The sequence below is a fragment of the Vollenhovia emeryi genome, unplaced genomic scaffold (genome assembly GCF_000949405.1).
Source record: "Vollenhovia emeryi isolate VEMERY1.0 unplaced genomic scaffold, V.emery_V1.0 DF939135.1, whole genome shotgun sequence".
Classification (NCBI taxonomy): Eukaryota; Metazoa; Arthropoda; class Insecta; order Hymenoptera; family Formicidae; genus Vollenhovia; species Vollenhovia emeryi.
Genome location: NW_011967231.1, coordinates 2,338,197 through 2,362,661, shown reverse-complemented (window position 1 = coordinate 2,362,661; position 24,465 = coordinate 2,338,197). Strand labels below are relative to the sequence as shown.

General features: G+C 37.5%; 2 protein-coding genes across 11 annotated transcripts in view; both read right to left on the bottom strand.

Annotated features, from left to right (window-relative positions):
- Positions 1 to 3,535: 3,535 nt before the first annotated feature.
- LOC105567734 (protein ECT2) lies at positions 3,536 to 16,706 on the bottom strand. Of its 5 annotated transcripts, XM_012022835.1 has the most exons (17): positions 16,327 to 16,706; positions 14,438 to 14,648; positions 14,173 to 14,311; positions 13,874 to 14,083; positions 13,315 to 13,461; positions 11,824 to 12,987; positions 10,979 to 11,113; positions 10,689 to 10,893; positions 10,328 to 10,434; positions 9,845 to 10,244; positions 9,312 to 9,752; positions 9,076 to 9,230; positions 8,575 to 8,660; positions 7,836 to 7,928; positions 6,481 to 6,655; positions 5,713 to 5,742; positions 5,252 to 5,334 (listed from the first exon to the last, which is right to left on the bottom strand). In XM_012022835.1, exons 1-16 carry the CDS (start codon positions 16,673 to 16,675, stop codon positions 5,722 to 5,724), a joined length of 4,038 nt encoding a protein of 1,345 aa, XP_011878225.1. In that variant the 5' UTR covers positions 16,676 to 16,706; the 3' UTR covers positions 5,252 to 5,334; positions 5,713 to 5,721. The 5 variants fall into 5 exon arrangements, with proteins under 5 accessions (XP_011878223.1, XP_011878224.1, XP_011878226.1 ...); XM_012022833.1 differs by lacking the exon at positions 5,713 to 5,742 and having other exon boundaries at positions 3,536 to 5,334; XM_012022834.1 differs by lacking the exon at positions 5,713 to 5,742 and having other exon boundaries at positions 3,536 to 5,334; positions 7,890 to 7,928.
- Positions 16,707 to 17,720: 1,014 nt separating this feature from the next.
- Positions 17,721 to 24,465, bottom strand: part of LOC105567733 (choline-phosphate cytidylyltransferase A-like) — a 9,453-nt gene continuing 2,708 nt past the window's right edge. For 2 of the 6 annotated variants that reach the window (XM_012022829.1, XM_012022830.1), the window contains exons 2-9: positions 21,557 to 21,711; positions 20,214 to 20,322; positions 20,007 to 20,123; positions 19,495 to 19,646; positions 19,186 to 19,407; positions 18,861 to 19,028; positions 18,639 to 18,760; positions 17,721 to 18,546 (exon numbers count right to left, since the gene is read on the bottom strand). In XM_012022829.1, the coding sequence (XP_011878219.1) occupies positions 18,444 to 18,546; positions 18,639 to 18,760; positions 18,861 to 19,028; positions 19,186 to 19,407; positions 19,495 to 19,646; positions 20,007 to 20,123; positions 20,214 to 20,322; positions 21,557 to 21,667 (1,104 nt within the window). In that variant the 5' untranslated portion in view covers positions 21,668 to 21,711 and the 3' untranslated portion in view covers positions 17,721 to 18,443. Of the gene's footprint in view, positions 18,547 to 18,638; positions 18,761 to 18,860; positions 19,029 to 19,185; positions 19,408 to 19,494; positions 19,647 to 20,006; positions 20,124 to 20,213; positions 20,323 to 20,635; positions 20,974 to 21,556; positions 21,712 to 22,134; positions 22,225 to 22,335; positions 22,494 to 24,038; positions 24,172 to 24,465 lie in introns of those variants that run through there. The other 4 variants (XM_012022828.1, XM_012022827.1, XM_012022831.1 and 1 more) reach the window with 4 other exon arrangements.

Below are 24,465 nucleotides of genomic sequence, written 5' to 3'. Positions count from 1 at the left end.
GGCAAGTAATCGCATTTATTTCCACGCTTATTCCAGATCGAACGAGGCTAGACCAAACTTGTGTTGCCTCAGATGTTTAATGCACGCTCATCCGTTTCGTCTCACCCCGTAGCTCTAACTGCTTGAAATAATGCACGCAAATATATATATATATATATATATATATATATGCAGTAATTTATTGTACGAATTACGAATTTAATTTCAACGATTAATTCCTCGCTAACAACTGAGCAGCTGGATAGTCGTAAAGGACGAGACGAAATGGACGACGTTGCATTAAATATACGTTTTGAGAACACCTTTTTTCAATGTTCTCTTTTTGTCCCTGGCAACAATTTTGCATTGTGTTTTAGTAAAAAATATTAAGGAGAGTCAGTGAATAAGAACAGAAAGTACTGGAGTATAATTTTATGAATTTTTAGTGTTTAACCTAGAGTTAAATGTTACTATTATTCTATACTTTGCATCTTCATCAAATCGACAAACGAGACAACTAGAGTATGCAAATCAGAGAAAATGTGAAACGTTTGTGTTACTCGTATCTCATTAATCTTGGGGCGCATTGCGATGATATATGAATACTATCTGTATAAAAGTAATTTATTATGGCAGTATATATAGAAGGATAAAATAGTAACATTACTATATCCAATAATGTAGTATCAATAATTAATCACTGCAGTGCGATATTATTGCACTTGCGAGCCAACAGTGATGCAACCTCGTACTATTTCCTCAATATTTCCTTAAAAAATATATATGAAAAAATAAAATATTTATTAAAACTATACCGACTAAACAAGAGTTAAAGAGAAAGAATAGTTTATAATTATCTTATTTATTGCACTTGTTTCTTGCGAATGTACATCTGCAAATTTAACGTGTCCCTCGATTTTAAAATGAAAGACGTCGCTCTTAACACAGGATGAAATCTACTTCCGATAAGTTGCATCTCGTTTTCGATGAATATGCGTTTCTTCGGAGAAACGCGCAAACTAATGGAACAGCGTCGCGATTCCATTGTCAATTTAATTTCTCCTGTCGTAAAAATACATTTGTGAGATTGCAAATTGATTAAAAGTAACAACTCTCTTTATCAGTGCAATAACATAAAATAAAAATACACTTTATGTTAGTTCTAAATTACGTCGGAACAGTAATTATTACTACAAAGCCAATAGATTTCCCATTTATTATGTTATAGTCGTGAAATATATTTTACTAGTATTATGTGAAAAATTGCATAATATGCGAATTCTGATATAATTACAAGTTACAATGTTTGAGATTAAACAGCGTTTCTGATGTTAACCTGGTCTCCACTATGGTGTATCTGAAAAAATTCGGATAAGGTGAACGAGTAAGAAAACAGCTGTTTCGGTTTACATAATATATTTACATAATATATATGCTAAATTTATACATTCGATTACAATTATTATAATGTATAAATTACTGCGCGAGAATTGTAAGACGATATATAATCTTAGGCGTATAGTAAAAAATGTGTTCTCTACATTATTAATTTCTGAAATATTCAACTTCATTATTTACAATGCACCTAAATCAAGGACACTTGTTTTGGCATATCATGCGACTCTCATTATTATCTAACTACTTTCTGCAATGAAGGCAAAGGAAAGTTGCGAAATAAATCGATTACGCATGAAGCGTGGTCGACGCGTTCCAATGCAGTTGACCCGCTAGGTTTTGTTTATATTTTTTAATATCTTTACAGCAGATTGGAAAATACGCACAAGACAGGTGTCCGAGTATAGATATTCTGAATTTTCTACGTGTGTCACAAAAGGACTCGCGTGAATAGTAGTATATCTTATATCGAGCCTTACATCGAAAAATTGCAGCAATCATTTACGATTTATTAATTTGTATATTATGTCAAACCAACTACGCGATACCAGATTAATTAATGGAAACTGATATGTGTAGAAATGTTTTTCTTCCCGCGGTCCGTACCGCTATTAACGGCTATTATTTATATAATAATAATATTATAAATAGGTAGCGTGTGCTTATTTCGTGTGTGCACGCACATGACGTTTCAAAAAAGCACACTTCCGCTGTTACGGGGGTACATTTCGTTATTACAAAGTATAAGGTACCATAGTATAAGGTACAAGGTACCATCTCTCACTGGTTTGAAATAAGACAGAGCTATACGCAAAGTCGGAATCTTAATAAATAGTCCAAAACAGGAGGCACAAAATATTAGAGGATACGAGAGACGAAATCAAGTGAAAGATACGTCTCGAATTTATCCCTTTCGCGAATCAGGCACATATACAAAATACATTTCATACAATACAAGGTTTATTCGTACTCGTTATCATACTCAAGGCACTAATTATATTTATCATAAGATGACAAGAGGCAATATAATTGCTGATATAAAACTGTATAAGCTCTTACAAGCAGTGACCAAAATACTTTCTTCCAGTTTTCTCTGCAGTCTTTTGCGATTCTCACGCTGGTTTTCTTCAATCAATCAATATACATGCAATGGATAAAAAGTCATATCGATACCATATTGACGGATTTCCCTCGCGACTCATGTGGTAATGCTTATAAAAAATTAAATGTCGCTCGTACGAAGTTATAGAATATTAAAGCTTGATTCTCTCTCGACATTTTATTACTTTAGTAGCACTGGTATCATTCTGTAAAAACAGATAGGAGAAAATATATTGATTGAGTAAAGACTGGGAAAGATTGCAGGCGAAGAAATCATTCTGTGCCTATAAGATTTTCCGCCAAGTACTTTTAATAATCAATTATTCTGCAATTAAACTAAATATTTATTCTTCTTTTTATTTCATATTAACCGTTAAAAAATAAACTTTAGTTAGTCTTCGAATAATGGACTATCAAAAAAATGCTAATACGTAGAGCCAGAATATACAATCATGGCTATACGAAACACTTAGGAATATTTGAGTTACAATACAATAGCGAACACGTGTGGACGCATCTGTAAAACAATATATATCCGTAAAACCATAAATGGCCTGCTTTCAATTTCACAAACAAAGTTACAATGGCAAGATGTTGCTGTAGGCAACGCAAGATCTCTGCAACGGTAATAATTAACTATTCATGTTGCTGGAGAAACTCAAATTTTTAACAAAATAATATATATGTAAAAAAATAAAACACTCATTTAGAGCGCTGTGAAAACCTCAAGACTTTATGATGATGTACGTCTGCAATCCGTGAATTAATGCTCATTGCGCATTAAACATTATTTATTTTTTTTACATACCGTAATTATTTTTTACGTATAATTTTATTTCAAATCAAATCATGCTTTTTGAATGAATTGCTTAATTATCGCTGAATTAGTTGATAATCAATAATATTTCAGAACATGTGCAAGAAAAATCTCACAAACTAAGAATCAAAATGAATAATTAATGCTATAGAGACGGCAAATTGTCGATAGCCTGTTACTTTTATGTATAGTAATTACGTAAAGAAGAATTTATGCAAACGTGTGGATTAAACAGATTGGAAATTTTTCATTTACATAGCAATATACTAGCAATAATCATTAAATGGGACACAGAGAAAGATCGTTTGCATATTATTTAAAGAATATTATTGATTATATTTAGAGTACTATTATTTTCTTCCTTATGTAATTAACTGTATCGAAAAAAGCTATATGTTTCTCGTTGTTCAAATCCTTATTTTCAATAATTTTTAACAATTCATTTTTTTCTTGATACAGTCACTTATTCAGAATTATGAAAAAGTACAAAGATAGAAAATTGTATAAATATTTGTGAAATAATACAGATTTTATGAATGTCTGTTCTTATTTCAATTCCATATCCGTGTTAAAAAATTATGGAATTTCTATTTTTTTGTGCGTTTAGCTTGAATGAATTTCGGACGTATAAAATATTAGTAAATTGTGCGTTGTCTCTTCTCATGATAAACCCAATTAAATCACAGGTCATTAAAATATAATCTTATCTAAGCAAACCTATCAAACTCGTAACAATTGACAATATTTCCGTTATTAAGTATATTGGCTATATTGGCACATAGCAGGTATGCATTCGATCATTAGTGTTTAACAATGCTTTCATTTCTGAATATGGATGTTTTTCACATGTACGCCAGACTTTATTTGGAAATGTAATTTTACTTTAAACATGTGTGAATATCTTTAAGCCTTATTAAAAAAATCTATAGCACCGGTTCTTCGTTGATAAATGATCAAAATTAAATAAAGCTGCAAATTATTTTTATAGTTCAAAGTTCAGACTTCCTCTGTATGATTCCCGCTGAACAAATTCTAATAAATAGGAAAACAGAAATGAAAAAAAGTAGTGAGTAAAATGTTGAAGTTGCAACAAATTTTGATGTCACAAATATTAAAACCATTATTCTTATTAGTTGGAGGACAGGTTTATATCATGCTGTGATTAGATGTTAGCATACTTGCCTACACTTTTAACCAAGGGCAAATGCTTTGTCTATTTCTGGCATTGAAATTGCGAATGCAATGGGATGTATTAATGAGACATTAATGTTATTCTTTTTTACAAATTATTGGTACATTTATTAAGAAAAGTTTTTGCACATGCCTGCAGTGTCTACCAGTATAAGTCTGGCTTTGTTGGTCATTAAAATGATGTTTAGAAAAAATATTTCCAAAGCAATGTAATTTGAAGATATATCTCTTAGAGTAATTCAATTGACTCGACGCGAAGAGCGAACTGTATTTATATAAAAAGAGGATATTCTTTATTGTATCTTATCAATGAGTACGTGCGGAAGCTAAGAAGGCATCTAGAATAATTACAAGAGATAATACATAAAATAAATAAAAGATATTAATAATAGTAATATAACAATAACTAGGCATTATTGGCACTAATAACAGTAATATCATTTTTATAATGATGTATCCGAGGATAAGGCGGCATTCATGAAACTGAACTCTATTATAAAAATAGTAATGATGAGAGAAATGAAGTAATCATAATTATTTGAAACAGAACTGTGATGATGAAGAAATGTTACAGCACGTCTCGGGTCTTCTCCGTTAGATATAATTAATGTCTTAATCACTATAGACGATATATATTAATTTAACATACCACAGTGTGGTTTGTTAAAAATGCACGTCTCTTTGTTCAGAATACTAAATGACTGTAGTAAAAGGAAGTATGACTCCTTGCATACTAATTACAACCTTCGCAGCGAAGCCATACTGAGAGCCTTTCGAGTCGGTTGATCCGACATCGGCGCTACCAGAACATCCTCTCTATTTGGAGAACTTGAACCACCATTATCCAGTTCCTGGAAAGATACAAGACTTAATATATTTATTCTTCAAAAGCATCAAATTGAAAACTAAAGCAATAAATTTCAGTCGATAAAAAATTAATGTATTGAATTACTAATGTATGTATTATCAGTAGTTTAAAAATAATATAGAAAATGTGATAATTTAGTGACATAAGATTTTATAAAGATTAAAAAAGAACGAGAAAATAGAAGCTGCCATATAAAACTGCAATATAATTATGAATTAGATTTCTTAATTTTATTTGATATTATAAAAATATATACAAATATATTATCCTCCAGTCTACAACAGATTTCATGCAAGGAATGAAAACAATCAATCTTATGAAATTAAACAAGTGTTCGAGTTCAATATAATAACGTACTTACGTAAAATCCTTAATATAGTTCGTCCAGTGACTTTAAGTCAGCATGAAAGTTTATTATAATTATTAATTTACTCTTTTCATGAAAATAATAAAATAACAAAAATAAATTGCACAAGTATTGCAAACAAAAGTAGTAATGTGAGATAAAGCAGATGTTCAAACAATATATAAATGATACAAAATATTGCTCTTAATAGATTGGACAAAAACAGTTAAAAAATTGCTGATACATATTACTGAAAAAATTATATTTTGCTACAAAATATTGTACACTTAATATAAAGATTTAAAATATTTAATGCAAATTATTATAATCATTTTTTAAAATATAAAACTATCTTGTATTCAAAAGTATTTTAACTTAAATTTTAATATATGTATGGTATATAACAGAAAGCAAATCTTACAAATATAAACTAATTTAGTTTCTTTCATAATTCATCTCATATGTAAGGTATATTAAAATAAAATTAGTGTAAGAATAGTACAACAGCTGTCACTTATATGGTAGATATAAAGTGTAAGAAAGAAGAAAAACAAGAGAAGAAAAGAAAAGGCATAAGAAAAAAAGAAAAAGCATAAAAAGAAAAGAAAAAGCATAAAAAGAAAAGTAAAGGCGTAAAAAGAAAAGAAAAAGCATAAAAAGAAAAGTAAAGGCGTAAAAAGAAAAGAAAAAGCATAAAAAGAAAAGAAAAGGCATGCAAAGAAAAGAAAAAGTATAGAAAAAGATAAATAGAAGAAAGATTTATATGAAAGATTGTCAACTAACGCTTATATTGTTGCAACTACCTAGCCGCATCTGGGCTATTTGTTGGTTTGTGGGAGGAAGAGTTTGTGTTGCTCCAAATGGGGACATAATTGTAGACATTGCTCTGTTTAGTTTGCTTGGCGTTTTATTGAAACTAAACGCTCGGCCGACTCTCGCTCTTGTACGAGATGCAAACCTAGAGAAAAATACAATTTGAAAATTTTTTGTATACTTGTATAGATTATTTAAATGAAACATTAAAACTTTTCTTCCTCCTTTGGACTTAATAATTATAAAATCTTTACTTAACGATCGATTATACGATAATAAAATTTATTTCACTTGGAGGAAAAAAAGTTTGCGGACAAGTTTGCGGAACAAAGAAGCCCTGCGTTAGGTCTACTAACAATAAGATATTGTTATGTTAAGAAAATCAGTTCAAGCAAACAGAATATCACTTGCTATGATACAAAGAAAATATAAGATATACATGCAGTTTTTTTCTAAACAATGTAATAAAATTCAATTCATTCAACCACACATGTAGCAACTGGAGAAGAAAATTGCACCATGGCTGCATATTTAATAAAATATCTACAAAAAGAGGAAATTTACACTAACGTACATTTTCTTGTATTTTCTTTTATATGTACACACACTTATACACCATACGGCATATAAAATTTATGTAAAAGAAAAATTCCCCAAAAACTTTTGTGCATATAAGTAGAAAAATTAAATCAAGCACGGCAAACAAATTTTTAGGACAAGATAAGCAACCAGTCAAACTGCAAATTAAATCATAATGAAGAATAATGTTTATCCATGTCAATTACGCTGAATTAAAATTAGTTAAAACACATACACATATATATGTATATTTTCAAGATGTGAAAAATATACAATTCCTCGTTCCTCGTTTAAAGAAATACAATGAAAAGTTTTTAATAGATAAAGCTTATGTTACATTGTGTTAGAATTGATCAGAATTGATCGGGGAATTATTTCTGAATAAAAGTATATTTAGTCATCACAGCATAAAACAAAATTTTTTAAGCAAAAGTTTTCAGTGGCGTAATTATAAATTTTCCTATTATTCAAAAGAATTTTAAAAAAGTTTTTTCTATTCTATTCGCAACATTAAAAATGTTAAAAAATTTGTACTTAAATTTTTTTATCGAATTCTTTCAATTCATACAAATTTTATATTTTAGTTTTCATGTAAATCTTTTAAATATTTGTAAATCTGCTATTATAACGAGCTGTTATATATTATTTACTTGCGCTTAATAACAATAATAATTACGCCACTGAATATAGGACTGAGAATAAAAAGCGAGTAAAAAAATATAATCAGCCTTGGTGCGAAAACTGACGGTAGTGGGACATGTAACGTGGTTTCACACATGCTATTGAGTAGGAAGACATACGGATCCATATACTCCAGGTAAAAATTATGAAATAGGCTCCTGTAACCAAACGAGTTGCCCTATTATTTCTTTACACCATGCAATACAGTAAAATATGTACACACTAAGACATAAATTATTTGATTGTGCCTTGTAGAAATATCTCAGTGCCATTTATAATTAGATCGTTCGAATATAAATAACATAAGCTTTTAAGTTTGCTGCTCAACAAATAATCTATTCGCTCAATCTGAAAGTAATGGCAGATAAAAATCTAACTGTAATAAGTACTGGTTGCATACTATTAATATTTTTAGCCACTGATAATTAAATATTAATATTTTCATTTAATCTATCATCATATTATCTTTTCATTCAAAATATTTATTGAGTAAAAAATAAAAAATTTTTATCAATATCCAAACAACCTTGAATATCCAGATAATTGAAGTTCTTTCTGTTAATATGTGACCTAATAGTAGAATTATCTAACTACAAATAGAAGAGAACAAAAGAAAGAAGTCAGTTCTCACACCTCTTTTAGAATATTTGATCAATATATCCCGTAAGAAAGAGATTTTACTACTCATCCTAATGTGAAAAGATTACTATTACTTATTTACAATATACTTATATTATAATATTTTTAGAGTAATAAATTAGACAAAGAACACAATTATTAGTGTCAAAGCACAAATATACTCACTTAATTGTTTTCTTTAACGTTCCTGATGCCACATCACTCGTACCGACTTCAAGCTGATGTGAATCGTATCTAATCAGTAATGTATCCTGATAAACAAAAAAATAAGGATAATGTAAATTAATATATAATTTGTAGTATGACATTTAAACCAAATTATTCATAGTCTGCCAGCAGATACAAGCAATCGTAGCAGATTGACATAAACTGCCTTTGTAGTTTCATTAAGTTTGCTTATGTTGTGCTGGCAGAGCTCAGATATGATGCAACAGCGTATTGATAGAAACCAAGTAGAATTTATCAAATGCAAAGCGATAAATTTTGCTACGTTTCTGCCAACATTCTATCAACAGCATTGCATATAGCAAACAGTGCATCAAATTTGTTTTCTGCCAACAAAATGTACAGTAAACAATTTGCGAAAGTTATTCTCAATAGACTTGGTTGTCTAAAAACGTACTTATACAATATAAAACAAATATTGTCACAAATAATATAACTTACAGCATCAGCTACACGAACAGCAAGAGCCATTTGCCTACACAAAGTCTGTAGATAATTCGTTTTGTTAACTTCCTCATCAGTAATTATGAACGAAAAGAATTTTTCCTTCAGCTCTTGAGTACCTCGTACCACGAGTGCAAATACTTTATGACATTCTGGAAAAATCGCACAATTAGCTACAAATTTAATTTAAAAAAAAAGTACATATCATATATATTATACATGACAATATTTACCGTCAGTTTCTCGTATATCCACTACTTTTCTGATAGTACTCAGTGACAACATTTTGATATGCTTGTATGGCTTCCCATGGCTTAGTTTCATTGATTGCAGGCCATTTATAGTATTAGGACTCTTTAACGAGTTAAAAGCTTTCGACCTTTTTTTGCATATTTCAAGAGTATCGGTAAACAGGAACAATACTAAATGATCACCTCGTCCACTAAGACCCTCCGTAACTTCCATTACATCACATTTACTGATAAATGACCTATGTGAGGAAACTAAATGCGGCGGGCAATTGTCAATCTCATTAAAGATATCAAACATTGCTAATTGGCGTTCTGTTTTCCTTTTGTCCTCATTTATGTACGTCATTACTTTTTTAATACAGCTAATAGAAGCTTCCAGTGCGCTATAATCTGGGTTATTTTTGTCCGTATGCTTAAGAATATCTGTAAAAAGGAAAAGCATTGTGTTAGGTTCCTAAAAATTTTTATTAAGTAAAAACGAAACAGTAAAATTATTTAAATATAATTAATCTTACCACTTAATAATAAACTAATACTGGGTAACCTTTGTATTGGTTTAATTAATAGCTCCTTTAAGCTTTGTCTACTGCACTCTGGTATTGTCTGGCAATTTTTTAAAAAAGCGTGGAATCTTGGTTTATCTTGATCACATTTTTCCAACATTTGTTTCGTGTTTTCGAAGAAGTTCACATATGGAGGATACGCTTTAACCAAATCTGGTTCAAACTTCAGAAATATTTCGCCAATGCTGATATCCTCTGTCCAATGAGCGGCGCTACAATGTAGTGCCTTCAACAATTGGTTATGAGTCTCGTAAATTGGTGGGAAATTACCAAATATAATTTTTACTTCTGTGCTATTTAGCAACTCTTTCCCACTTTTGTCTATGAGATTTTCCAGTGGTAATTTGAATAGCTGTAACCATAAAACATATAAATACAGATTATTAAAAATGATAAAAATATTTGACACACATTTAACGCACGGTGAATACTTGCAGTCATAATTGTATTGAGAATACCGACGTAATTCCCTTCAGTCTCAACTAGTTCGAGGAAAACTTTATGTCGCTGCGACAAATTTTCTTGGACTATTGGTAAATGTTCTGTAACAACATCAATCTGAATTAGCAATAAATAATTTTTATGCAACCAGCGCTTTTACATATGATTCATCTTACAAGTTCAATGATCAGGTAAAAATATATAAAAGCACTTTTAAGCATTAAACTTTTTATATGTGTCACGCTATAATAAGCTTTCTTGTTTTAAGATGAAAAAAAAGAATTAATGCGATATTATATTTTTTATACAAAACCAAATACACTTAAGATTATAAAAAATAATATTAGATACATACCATCCAGCAACTGTTTGTCCGGACTTGCTGTACAGTCCAGAAAACTTCCGCTGACACTGGCTGGCGAATCCGCTCCATTTTGTAGTAAATTAGATAATGGACCGTCTAACCAACAGGGGTGCTTTGCCAATGTCACATTTTGTGGTACGATCTGTTGACTGTCTCGTCTACCCGTCGCAGTAGGGGATAGAACTGTTTCTAGATACTAGAAACAATATACAATTTTAGATATTAAACAATAATCAGAATATTTAAGCTTTAATATTTTACGAAAATCATTGCTAACTTACATGTTCAAAGAGATACTCCTTCTCATCAGCGGCTGCCTCATTTTGTACAGACGTCCAAAACCATCCAGTTTTGACTATGAAAGCAGACACTGAAACTAAACTTGGACGAACATTTACGCTGGACTCGTCTACGACCTGTAATAAAAAAATAATTAGTCTCAGTCTCTACTAATTATACTAAATACTAAAAGAAATACTTTACAATACATTGCGACTTCATATTTGTGTGTCTTTGCATGACCATGAGTAAAGTTAAAAGTTGGAAACTTTCAAAAGTAGTAAATAATACTGATCATGATATAATTTTCATTGTGTCACGATAAACAATAGAATCACAAGACAATTATACAATTTGACATAATTTTATGCAATATTTCTACACTACGATATACATGCTAAATTCTGAAGACACAATATGATATACTGTATGCCGATTCCGGTTTCGTGTAAAGTGTTGTGTTAAATCAACGGTTTTTATTGTTGGATTGACTCGGTTCTTTGACTCATAGAGCATATATCTGTGTCGTGATCGACCACATTACCATCACCTTGTACGTACATATACCATACGTTAATATTTTGTTAATGTTTTTATACAAAGATAAATTCTGGTTAAGTATACAGGACATTCACATGGAAACGAGCAAATTGTCTGTATTATTAGAATCAACGTGTAACATATATTGTATATATGTATAAGTTTAATTATTTTTTGCACAAATTAGTTAATACCACACCCGCTTTAGGTTGCCTGTCCTTTACATAGAGCCACGTAAAATTATTTTATTTCACAGAGAAAATTACCAGACCCCAAATTTTTCAAACAAAAGATTAAAGATAAATACCGCGGGTAGTGATATATCCGTCAGTGTCTCCAAATCTGTGTACTCGGTTTTCATGTCGTGTGATGCAGATGACACATTGTTACTTTTGCCATCGGATATAGAAGTGTTTCGTAAGCTGTGTTTACTATTTGAGATTTTTGTAGGCGTTGGAAAAGACTTGGATAAAGATGTGTATTTCTTTTTGAATAGGGTTTTTTCAGGAGGAGAACAGCGAGAACTCGTGAAAATGTCTTGCTTATCAGAAATTTTTGGACTGAAAGAAAAGTGGCTGATTTTAGAGAAGAAAGATGTGTGTGATTTAGATAAATGCTTATTCCGTTGAACTAATGCATTGTGTAAAAATGTATCGCTGTGCTGTTCCTCGCTGTGCTTTAATATAATCGGATACGAGCGCGTTTTCATGAATTTATACTTTTCAAGCGTCGGCATTTTATGAACAAACGTGCAGGAATTAGTTTTTCCCCATTTTATATATCGTTTGGGAATTATTTTGGCCTTCGATGTATTATTCTGTACGTAATGAATATTTTTGCGATATTTTAAAGACAACGCGTTATTGTTCGTTGGCGATACAAAAGGATTGCATTCGTTATTTTTTTCACAAGATAACAATTTATAATCACTCGTTTTATCTGGAAAGTTTAACATAGTTTCACAAGGAGATAGTTCGTTATCGAACAGAGAGCTCTCGGAAGTACAGAACTTAACGTTTTTCTTGTTTGTCATTGTCGACATAGCTGGAATCGAATATTTACTCGATATAGAAATAGCAGACGAACTAGACGACTTGGTTATGTCTGCCCCAGAATCACTTTGCTCTGTGAAAGAATGAAACAAGTTTCCAGATTTAATAATTGAATTTTGCAAATCAGAACTCATACTAATAGCAGAATCTTGGCTGATATTATATATAGAAACGAGGTCGTTCCACGGGTCACTTTGTTCTGCATCGCGTGAGGCGAACGAATTGTTTTTCGAAGAATAAACCGACACATTTCTACGATCAATTTTTTGTGTGTTAAAAGCCGCGTTCGAGTAAGGATTGTAAAGAGAGGAGGAAATTGGTTTAATATGCGTTAAGGAACATGGACTGTTGGGCGAGTTTTTCAGATACAAGTCCACATTGTTGGCTCTCTTGTAGAAAAGACCGGGTATATCTACCACCTAAAGCACGTGTATATCATTTATGTAATACTGTGTAACGGGGCGTCGTGTGAATATATTCAAAAAAGAATTTTGCACCTAAACTAAAGTGACCAATTTTGAGGTCTTTATCTCAATTGAATGCTCTAATAATTTTCTTTTATTTTTTAAAAGTATTTTTAAACAAAGTTTAGAATATTACGAAAAATATTAAAAGACCACTTGTAGAAATACAAGTTGATTTCGGCATCCCTGTATGCTAAACGTATGTCAGTTACTGATCTCTCAGGTAAAGAATTTATGAATAATATAATTTATGAATATGAATAATTAATGATATCCACTGACCACATGAGTGCAACTCGGATCGTCGATTTCAGTAGGTTCACCACCCTGCTGCTCCAAAACTTCCCTCATATGTTTCTTCTCTTCATCGGGGAATCCGGAGAAACACACCTTCGCCCCGTAGAAGGGCTTCAGCCTGTAAGTTGCTATCTGCAATTAACATTAAATTACATTTTTGAGAAAGAGGCAGCCCTCTTATCGTAATGTCTCTATTAAAGCTCTCGAGTGAGAACACTACCTGCTTCGCTATCGCGCTCAGAGATAACAATAGAGAGATAGAGAACGAAACGCAGATTCTGCACAGAGATTGTTTGTTCACACATACACGCGTGCGTATTCTCTCTCTCTATCTCTTTACCGCTACGGTTCAGTGGCGCTCAGCAAGCGGCGCGCCGTGTTAGCGCCTTCAATTAGAATTTCTTAAGCAACGCCGAGCATAACAAGTTATAACTGTTGCAAACTAATGTCGTAATTAATCGGTTGAATCAATTTTGGTCCACGTCACGAAACGAACCCGCACTTTGGAATCGCTCTGTTGTTCAAATATACCTGCGCCACTTACCAATCTCTCATTGTTCGCATACGTGGAGATATCATCTTTGGCCTTCCACAATTCTTTCACCCACTCCAACGACATGATAGGCAATCCGAATGTGTCAGCGTATCTGTACTTCTCTCCACTGCAATGATTTGCAATAAGATGCGTCACTTTAATACCCATCTCCTTTCGGATGCTGCCTCCCATACTAAGAATCATATTAGCCGACTTGCGCTGTTGAGAAAGAATACGACGTTAGAAAAAACTATGAATCGCGCGCGAACCGATTAACATCGTGCAAATCATAAATATACATGACTGACCAGTTCATCCTCTCTCGACCGAAAACCGCTAAACACCACTATTATGCCTACCATAGCTTGCGTGTACATTGGTCTTTTAATACTAGGCAAGGACTCTTTCTTCTCTGCCAGTTGCAGCAGAACGGTAGGTCCCAGTACTCTGGAAAAAAAAACAACGTAAATCGCACACGAATACTTTTCCTCCCGACGTCAGAATTACAAGCGTCGCGTATTTTCCCTTCAACTGTTATGTACATTATAAAAATACAACACGCCGTGTACAAACCTGTGAGCACTCTTGCACAAGGCATCGTATTCGGACCCTTCGAAGTGTTTGAGTACAAAGTAAGTATTGTAGGTAGTGTCTTCAACATATTCCGTGCCGGTTTCAGACCTAAGTACAGGCACTTTGAATTGTTGAGCAGCAGCATTAAGCGCAGGGTCATTGCAAGTTGCACCAACTAAGCATATCCTCTTCTTACGTGGTATTATTAAAGCTAAGATAAACAGATGATCGCTCCGTTATTAAACGTTGCTCGGCAATGTTGGTAATCGTTTACGTTGACTAAATTGTAGCAGCGGTACTGAGCTCGTTAAGAGAGAACTTTCGACACACCAGGTGATTCAACATCTCACTCCACAGCTTGAACGCGCCATTAGAGGAAAGTTCCCTGCTACGAGATAGGATCCTAATATGGGTAGCGGGGTTTCTGTTAAATTAATAGGCATCGTCAGTCGATTCCACCATGAATTTATTGCCCTTGGAGTGAAATCCGTTCGGTGGAAAATTCATCGTTGGATCGTGTACTCGTCGCGGTAGATTTGTGGTCGAATTTGGGCGTTGAAAACCTGCTATCTCGTATTAGCAACCTAGCGCATAACAGAGGCCTTTCCTCTCTACATTAATTTACAAGGACTGTATAATAAATAGTCTCGTCTGGGCCGTCGAGCGGTTCAGCCATTGCATTGTTCAACTCATATCAAGTCTATTGGTTCGACGTGGCCGTGTCGGCTCAGTATCTGTGAGCCGGGAGCCAAAAAACCGGAGGAGAAGATGTATAATAAATACCGCTCCGTGCAATTTGTTCGGAGAACTTTCAACATTTCATTCTATTGCTCGCGAATGCGCCGCGTTCAAAGAGATTTGAGAGAATAACATTTTGCAAAAACTATATACTTAATAAATATTGCCACGTATAACACGTGATACTACAATGCCGTAGCAACAATAATTGGCCAGGCAATGCTGCTCGAAAGGAAAAACGAAAACCAAGGGCGACAATTGGCTCTCTCTCTCGGCGATTAGAAATCCTTTATTCGCGTGTAGCGCACGTGAATAAATAAGAAATCTCCGCTCGCCGATAGATCATAACACCGCCTCGGGTTTCCGACAGGCAGACTCGTCGGAAAACGCTATTCTTAGTCGTGTCAGCGAGCCTGTAAAATTTTCAACGCTGTTACACAGAGTACACGGGCTCTATCTCGTATCATAGGCAACGGGAAGTCGGCGTGTGCATGTGTACATCTGTACGCGCCATTCACGTGCTCGGCGTAAGATAATTAACTCGCGAAAAGCACGAAGGACAGAAGGAGCGAGGGAGAGCGCGCGTGCGGCGCGAGGGAGCGAGAGGGGAGACGGAGGCGGGACGAGAGGGGGAGATAACAGAAACGGACGGTCGCGAAATAAGTAGCCGCGAGGAACGGCGATGTGCTTAACGTTCGAGGGGAGAATCTCTCGCGGGAGCCTCATCCTCGCTCGATGTAATTTTGGGAGATCCAAGGCCGAGCTCGCGGATACTAAAGGACGAGGGTCACAAAAGACCCCCATTCTCTCCCCTCCGCCGGTTATTTTCTTTCCTTTCCTGAAAGAAGGCATTCCGTCCTGCTCTTTCCAGAAGGTTCGCGAAGGATACCGCCGAGTTTGAAAGCGAGGAAGGACGGATCGGTCCGTTAGGCGAGTGTGTACACAAGCTTCCGCGGACTTCCATTTTCACGCTAGACGCGCGGCGGGGGCTCTCCGTCGACGGGCGAGAGAGAGAGAGAGAGGGAGATATTGAAAATCGCGCGGAAGACCCGCGGTCTCGGAAGGAAGGACTCGACGGCAGATGCGCCTCGCGAACGACGTCACCACTCGACGGCGCCACCGACGCACGTTGACAGATTCGCGGCTCTTACTTTTGCTCGCCTCCGCACTATTTATATCGCCGATACTGCCGTGGACGCTACGCTCTTCCATCTTGCCTGGGGAGAGTCCCTCGGTGCCTCGCGCGCGCAGACCTCGCCGAACGTGTCCTCCCGTCCCCGACGTGCAACGACACTCGTCCGTCCCGTCGGCGATAAATTTAAAAAGCCGCCGCGCAAGCGACAGCCGCGAGCTCGTCCTCCGCGCCACCGCCACCCTCGTGTCCAACATGAACGTCACTCGCGACCGTCGCCCGCTACCTCGGCGTAGGGACGGAAGCCGACTCTTCCCGAAATCGCACAAGCGTAGCCAGCGTCGACGGCGACGACGGACAACGACCATCGACCAACGAGCACCAGCCGCGACTTCGCCTCTCCCCCCCCCCCCCTCCGTGTATGTCCCGTGTGCTGTTCAACCCCACCACCGGGCCTTTTCGTTGAGATCGCCGAAACTCGTCTCTTCTCGCTACTTCCCGCGCGTGCGCGCCACCTTCCGCTCCTCCTCCCTGCTGAAACGCACCGCATTTCGCGCGACGCGGTGCGAACAGTCTGTTCTTTACGACAGCCGTAGGTCCTTGCTTTTTCTGCGTTCAGACGCGAAACAAGTATGCGATTAGTCATTGGAGAGAAATGGAGAGAATAGAAAATTAATTCTTTCAATGTTTATTTACATATGGGGAAATTGAAGTAACTAGATTCCACCACATATTCAAAGAAACGGAAAACATTTCTATAAACATTTTGCAGAATAAACCATGTGAAAACAAATTTCATACATTTTGCTAAATATCAGGCGGTGTTACCGAAAATACATACTCAAAGAAACGGAAAACATATATTGCTAACATTTTGCAAATGTGATAATGAATTTCGTACATTTTGCAAAATGTCAGGCGTTTTTACCGAAAATTCATATCTTATTTTACATATTTTTACCATATATTTCACATATTTCACCGAAAATAATATCTATAGAAATATTTTTATAGAAATATGTTTTCCGTTTCATTTAATATTATGTTTCATAATATAAGGCAGAGAAAAACGTAAGCCATGGAACACGTGTTCCTTACGGCTTATGTTCGGCTAACGATGGATTCGACGTCGATCGACGAATCATTTCTCACTGGGTTCTGGATGGTAGGAATCGTACTGTAGGTGTTCCTCTTCATCGCTTCATCGCATCTCATATAAGTAATAAAGTTGTGTAATTTAAAATTCCAAGAATGGCAATTTCGAAAACCCTTACAACTTTAAATCGTGAAACTCAAATTAAATATAATAAGGAGTATTAGGAAAATAATTATATACCAGATATTAATCTGGCAGAATAATGTAGTACGTACATTTTAAATGTTCAATTTTTCAAATATTTTTTTTATTTTTTCGTTTGCAATACAAAATACAACAAAATTTTTCAATCTATGAGCCTAAAAGTATCTGTTTTGTACGTCTTGTTATTTACACAAAATATCAAGTTACTGTGTTTAAAGTAGAACTTAACTCGTAATATTAACTGCATGTGTTTAAATCATATTACAATTGAACTTGCTTATCCAAAAGTAAAAGATAAATTATTTATGCAATTAACGTTATAAAAATTTCTGTACAAAATTAACCATAAAAGTACACAGTAATATCTTACATTAAATACAATTTTAATCAACATTTCGTGTTCTTGAAATTATGGATACATATCAAAATGTACCATATCCATTTCCGATTTTCACTTATGAGAAAGTACCAAAATTAAAGGTAAAATAATGCTTTAAGTAATATAGGAACTAAGCGGTGTAACAATATTTCAAAAGCAATATCTCAAACGCTAAAAAAAACATTGAGTGGTATATGGCTCAGATAGTCTACATGTATCTATGATCTTTTTTTTTAAGATCTATTTAATAAAATTTGCAAAAACGCTAAACTCTCACATCACGACAGGCAATTTTGTTTAATATATAGTGCTATTCAAATATCATACAAAATCCGTCAAGCATAGCATCATCAGCAGTTGTTGTATGAAAATACATCTAAACTTGTAAGGTAATAAATAAAAATTGCACGTTCATTTTGGTCAGAAAGTATATGTGCCTTTTCAAAGTAATTAGTTATCATTTGGAGTGTAGATGTTCCTCTTCATCATCACTGTAATCATCGCTTAAATAATGATTATTTGGTGAAAACTCAAAGCGTCCCGTTTTCTTCGGTGGTGGACTGCAAAATGAGATACACAAGATAATTTCAAATACAGCCAGATACGCGTGAGAGATGTTTCATAGAGAATACGTATATTATAAAAGCCGCACCTTGTTTGGTCTTCATCATTGTGACTACTGTTACTACTGCTTGGACTGCTGTCCCTTTTCGGACTTGCCGGTGGAGATAACGCTTGCATTAAACGACCTTTGCTTTCATTCCAAATTGTTGACTGCAAGTAAACACTTTTAATTTATCTTTATACAGTTTACACGTAGTCAGTAAAGGAAGTTGAAAAGCGCGCGTACAAATGTATGCAGGTATGTACATACCAATCTGCCTTCTCTGCCGAAGAGTAAGAGGAAAGCATCAATAAAATCCCGAGATTTCTCTTCCCACTTGCTTATCATATCCATGCGTTTCTCGCCAATGTTTTCCATCACTCGTTTTCCCTTATCTTTTAGGTCATCAAACTTGTTTTGTAGACGAAACTTTTTCTCCTGTAAGATTCTTCTTATCAGCGTATTCGTTATAATTGATGGTTATATCATATCCATCTTTCAATATAATTATAAAGTAGTGCCTTCTTTTTAAATGCAACAACGCAAACGTGACAAACAAATATCTTTCTTTACGCAGTAATTGATAATCACTTACATTGAGAAAAGACACGTTGAGTTCCTTTGCGCTGTAGCCTCGCGCGAGATTTCTTCTGACGTATATGTCATAATCTTTGACTATCCTCGCAACTATGTCCGACGTGGAAACACCCTCCGTTCTCTGCGTGGCGACGAACATACCTTTAGCTTTTAATCTCGCATAAACATCCGATCCATCATCCGTCATGTATGGTATGTCATCGTGAGCAACAAAGTCAATCTGCAATACAATACAGTTCGTTCAATTTCCAAAATGCTGCGCGGCATTTAATTATGCAAATTTCAGGGCGTGAAAACGTGAGTGTACCTTGTGCTTCTTTATAAATTCATCATCAAGCTCCCAGGGTGCATCCCGAACAACTTCATCTACGTATCTACAATGTTTAACGGCATCATACCTTTCTAAGTCAGTCATTACAGTCCTTCCTTTTTTGCTATGTGTCAATTCATCGTTACACACTATAAAATAAAATTATCGGGTTAACGTCATACGAGTATAATAATTTATTTTAGTAATACAAGAGAGAAGTAAATAAACATGTTTCGTAATTATAAGAAGCATTTAAGATGTACCGTCTTATTCACATTAATGGCTGGACCTCAGTTTTGCTAGGATTCACATTTTCATAATCTTTATTCCCCGTCAGTACATCGAGTTTCAGGTTGTAGTTCACACAGCTTCTATAGAAGTTTGTGGTAGCACAGACATACTGCCTCAAACTCAGTGATTTGTATAGAGGAGAAAAATGCAGGTCCAGACATTAATGAATAAGACTGTACGTATTAAATGATACAGTCTTCATAGATAATATTGCGTACCTCCAACAATAAGATAAACATTTGGAAAAATATTCTTAGCTTGTAAAAGTTGCCGTGCGTGTCCTTGATGAAAGAGATCATAAATACCATCGGCATAAACTCTAATTTTCCTAGGAACTAAAAAGAAACAGACACTTCTTAATACACAGAGATGAGAAAATTAAGTAATATTTAACACTTTTGATTAAGGAACGCGTTAAAACGTACCTTTACCACTTCTTGCTTGTTTTAGAGTAATTCGCGTGTTATAGTCGCACGCGTTCCTCTCCGCGATAGCATCTGGATCGTCGCTGAAGGGCGCCTCTTTACAGATCGACTGGAATAAATGACAAGGAAACAGTTAACACACGAGACGATAAATAATAGTCCGCTAAAATTAATTGGGTTGTAAACATAACAAAATAGTGACTTATACGTGTGCGACGTTGAAAGGAAAAAAGCTGTTATCACGTTGTTGCATCTTGAAACATGCAAGTTCACGAGCGTGACGGAATAAAAATCTTTATGGTTTCGAGATTAAACTATATTTATCATAATTCTTCGGCGTATGTCGCACAATAAAGTTATTCTTTTTTTTTTATGTAGGTATTATACGACGACGCGAAGAAACGGAGCAGGCACAAACTTACTGGAAATCCATCCTGATAAACGGAAACTTGATCGTTACAATTCTTTAAAAACATCAAACCCGCACCGCCATTTGCGTGATACTTTTGCTTGGACCCCCACGTCATTGTACTCTCGATACAACTCGGTTACACAGACAGAACTTTTGTCCCAAATATAGCAGTCGATATTTTGTTATTTAAAAGCGCACGATATAATTCAAGAGTGAAAAACTGTGCAACCGCATTTGGCCGCTTCCCGATGGCGAGTTGCACAAACAAAAAGTCGTATTGCACGCTTAAATTCAACGACACGCCTCGCTTCTAGTCCGCGCGAGAACTGTGCGAGCAATAAAGCATTTCCGAGCTTTTATCGCGTTAGATTATGCCAATCTAGAATCACGCCAGACTATTATCAGTTAAAAAGCAATGTTACGTATTATCTGTAGACCACGCTCTCCGCGTCAACGATTGGCCCCTTCTTAATATTGTATATAATAACAGTAGACACAATATACAGAGTTTACAGCACGCACACGTGCGCCGCGCGTCAAACGCGCTAACGTTGCAGTCTCACGAGGCTGAGCACGAGATAAATACATACATGTGCGTTAATCTACACGCGATATGCCGTATAAATATTACTTTTAAATGTATGCGCGATCCCCTCCCGACGAAAAGGTCATTCGGCAAGTAGCGAAAATAGATCTCTCGGGGAAAGAGAGTGGGTTTTGCCGATTAACCCTTTCACGGCCACCGGGTCACATAAGTCCCCCCCTCCGCTTCGCGTCTCTTCGGTGCATTTCCGGGGCTGGTGTCCCACTTAGAAAAATGCCAGCGATAAGTAATTCAGACGCGAGGGGGTTAAGGCGGCCCCGCGGCGGCGTTTGCGCGCCGACTCGCTCCTACGCTCCGCTTCTCGCGTCGAGCTATCAAAACGCTTACGGCGTGAACCGGAGAGTCTTCCCTCGAGCAGGACGCACGTTCTCCATTGACGCTGTTCTGGTGGGACGCGGTGGCCAGCATAGTTTCCTCCCGGGTGCGCTTCCTGGACATTTTCCTACGTTCGCCACGGCGTTGCCATGCAGCCCCGGGTTTAACTGCAAGCGAACAAGCTAGATTACACTCCGGACGTGACACGTCTGGCCGCCGCCGCGACAGCGGCTACGTGGGCGCGAGGAAGTAACGCGTCTCGACCGAGCGATCGCGAGCGTTCCGCTCCGCGTGAGCGGAACGTCCTCGCTCGAGATCAATCTCGGAATGGAAAGAGTTCGGCGAGTCACATCGTCGCGGGCGAACGGCGGGCGCGTGCGTCCGCGGCATCCTCCGCCGGAGACTCCGGAATCCGCGAGGCGACGACGCGACGCGTCGTGGCGTGGCGTGGCGTGGCGTGGCGTAACGCGATGCGACGCGACGCGGTGCCGCGCCTGCGAGCCGCGTGCCACGCACGCCCGGCCGCGTCACGTCGCTCCCTTTCCGTCGAGGGAAAGGTACGCGGCGCGCGAGAAAGGGCCGGCACTTACGACAGTTACGACACACACGCGCGTAGGCGGCTGATCCCCTTTTCCGCGAGTCGGCTCCTGGGAACAATCGTGGGCTCGGGGGAGACGCTCGTGCTTTTAATATCGGCGGATCCACCTCGGGCTGACCGGAATTCCCGCGAGAGACCGCGCTCGAACGACCGGGGGACTCGCGGCGGAATGGAGCGGAGCGGAGCAACTCGCCTGGCGCGGCTCTAGCGAAACTGCAACGTGTTCGCTCGGTTGCGCGAGTCGCCTCGACAGCTGACCCAGCAGCAGACGCTCGCGTCGCGATAGGTCCGTTTGCGGTGTGTCCGCGCTCCTCGCACCTACGCATCTTCCCTCCTTCTCTCGCGGCCCCGCCGTACCGTCGTCACGTTTCGGGCGCAGGGGAGTGCGAAACCTCGCTCGCGACGGGGGTTGCTAGGCCCGCGGCGGCGCGCGTTGCAGTACGCAGGACGGACCGACGGACGCGCTCGTTCTCCGAGTTAATTTGAGTCGCCGAGAGAGAGAACGCACGAATTTTGTATGCGCGCGGAGAGGAGAACCGACCAATCGCGCGGCCCGACGGGGAAACGCGCCGCGACGATTGGCGGGATTTGAATCCGCGAACGAGCGTTAACCACACTCCGGCCAGGGTGGGGATTGTGTAATTTTCCACGTGAAAAACTTGACGTCAACTCAATGATTTCGGCCAATGACATTATACTATATTCGCGTGAAACTTTTCATCTTTCATGTTTCCGCTCTAGGGGAAAAGTTACACCTTCGCTACCCTGGAGACTGGTAAAACGGAGAAACTGCCTGCGACGCGGGTTTCGACTATTCTTCCAGGTCAACTCTGTATCTTACAATGTAGTGCAAAATGTTAAAAGTAGGCGGCTTTGTCTCTTTCTAAGAGGACAATTAGAAAGAGACGGAACTACTCGCTTTTACTATAGCATTTTCACCATAGTACATAACTAGTAGGTCCACTCTCTGCCGGCCCCTTTGCTGATTCGTGACTCGCAGAAATTCGTTGGACATAACTGGGACAACTTTCAACCTTTACCGTATATTACAGGACTTGCACAAGTCTACAATCAAGCCAACGGCACGCGATACTATTTTTTTCTACTGGATTTCTTGCGAGAGCCAATCGGGATGCAGAGTTTTGGATCAGGTGACTTAAAGCTAAATCCTGATTGGCTCTCGTAAGCAATCGAGTGGGGAAAAATATAGTGTCGTGTGCCGTTGGCTTTAGTCAAGTTTCAATATTAGTCAAAGAGCCACTACTTCCGTCAAAACACCGGTCGGCTAGCGAATCACTGCGAGCGGCGAATCGACAACTTTTTCCTCCGCACTATTCACGAATATACGAATCGAGAATTATGGGCATTACGAATCACGCATAGTGCAGCGCTAGCTTAAGATACTGAATCGACCCTCTGAATCGAGATTCGTTATTTCGTTGTTCGAAATCAGCTCGGACGCTAAGTCACTTAAGATCGGCATCTCTCGCCGGAATTCCGATTAGCCCGAGCTGAGAGGGGGGGGGGGGGGGGGTATGAGAACTGATATGAAAGCCTGTAGGTCACGTCTTTCCGATCTTTCTTTCCGAGCCGATTACTCGCAGTAGCTTCGTGTGCGTTATTAGATATAGCTTCTATATAGCGATAGACTTCCAAGGAATATTCCGATAAAGCGGATTCGGCTACCGAATTAATCAAGACCGTCTTGAACTTGTCTAAAGACGCTGTATGGAACATTTTATTGGCCACGGAGTATCTAAAGATGATCTTGAGACAGTCTTGAATATATAAGATCTGACTACTGTAACTGTAACTAGACTGTTACTTTTACAAAGTAACTGTTTACAAAGTTACTTTTACAAAGTAACTTTCCTAACCCTGATATATGTATATTACATTTGACTATTGAACTTCCTCCACGTAGATGAGGCAGGAAGAAACACAGAGCCGATCGTTTGTCGAAACTTCGCCACGCACGCGAGTTCTTCCACGCGGCGGGCGATCTTGCGCGCATGACCGATCGACGGTATCGCCGCCGTTTGTTTCGACGCCCCGGCGCGGTCCTCCTTCCGCTTTCTCCCCGTATTTTCGCGCTTCTCGCGACGTACCGTTACGAGCGCACACGCCACTCCGCCGGCGTCCCGTAGAATCAGCTCCGCGCTAATTAATATCGGACGCGCCCCGTTAAGCGAGCGAAAGAGGTCGATTTACCAGGCGTCTACGCGCGATAAACCGTTCAAAGAGTTGGTTCCTCGCGCGGCTGAACCATCTCCGTTTCCGTTTTCCGCTTAATCGTACGTACATTAACACTCGTTTCACGTTT

Coding starts and splice junctions, on each gene's coding strand:
- LOC105567734 (XM_012022833.1), bottom strand. CDS start 16,675: ATGGTCGTTGTCCGTCGTCGCCGTCGACGCTGGCTACGCTTGTGCGAT. Junction 7,929..8,574: donor ACGTTAAAGAAAACAATTAA/GTGAGTATATTT, acceptor GTTTGGTTACAG/GAGCCTATTTCATAATTTTT. Junction 6,656..7,835: donor ACGTTACATGTCCCACTACC/GTCAGTTTTCGC, acceptor ATTTTTCTCTAG/GTTTGCATCTCGTACAAGAG.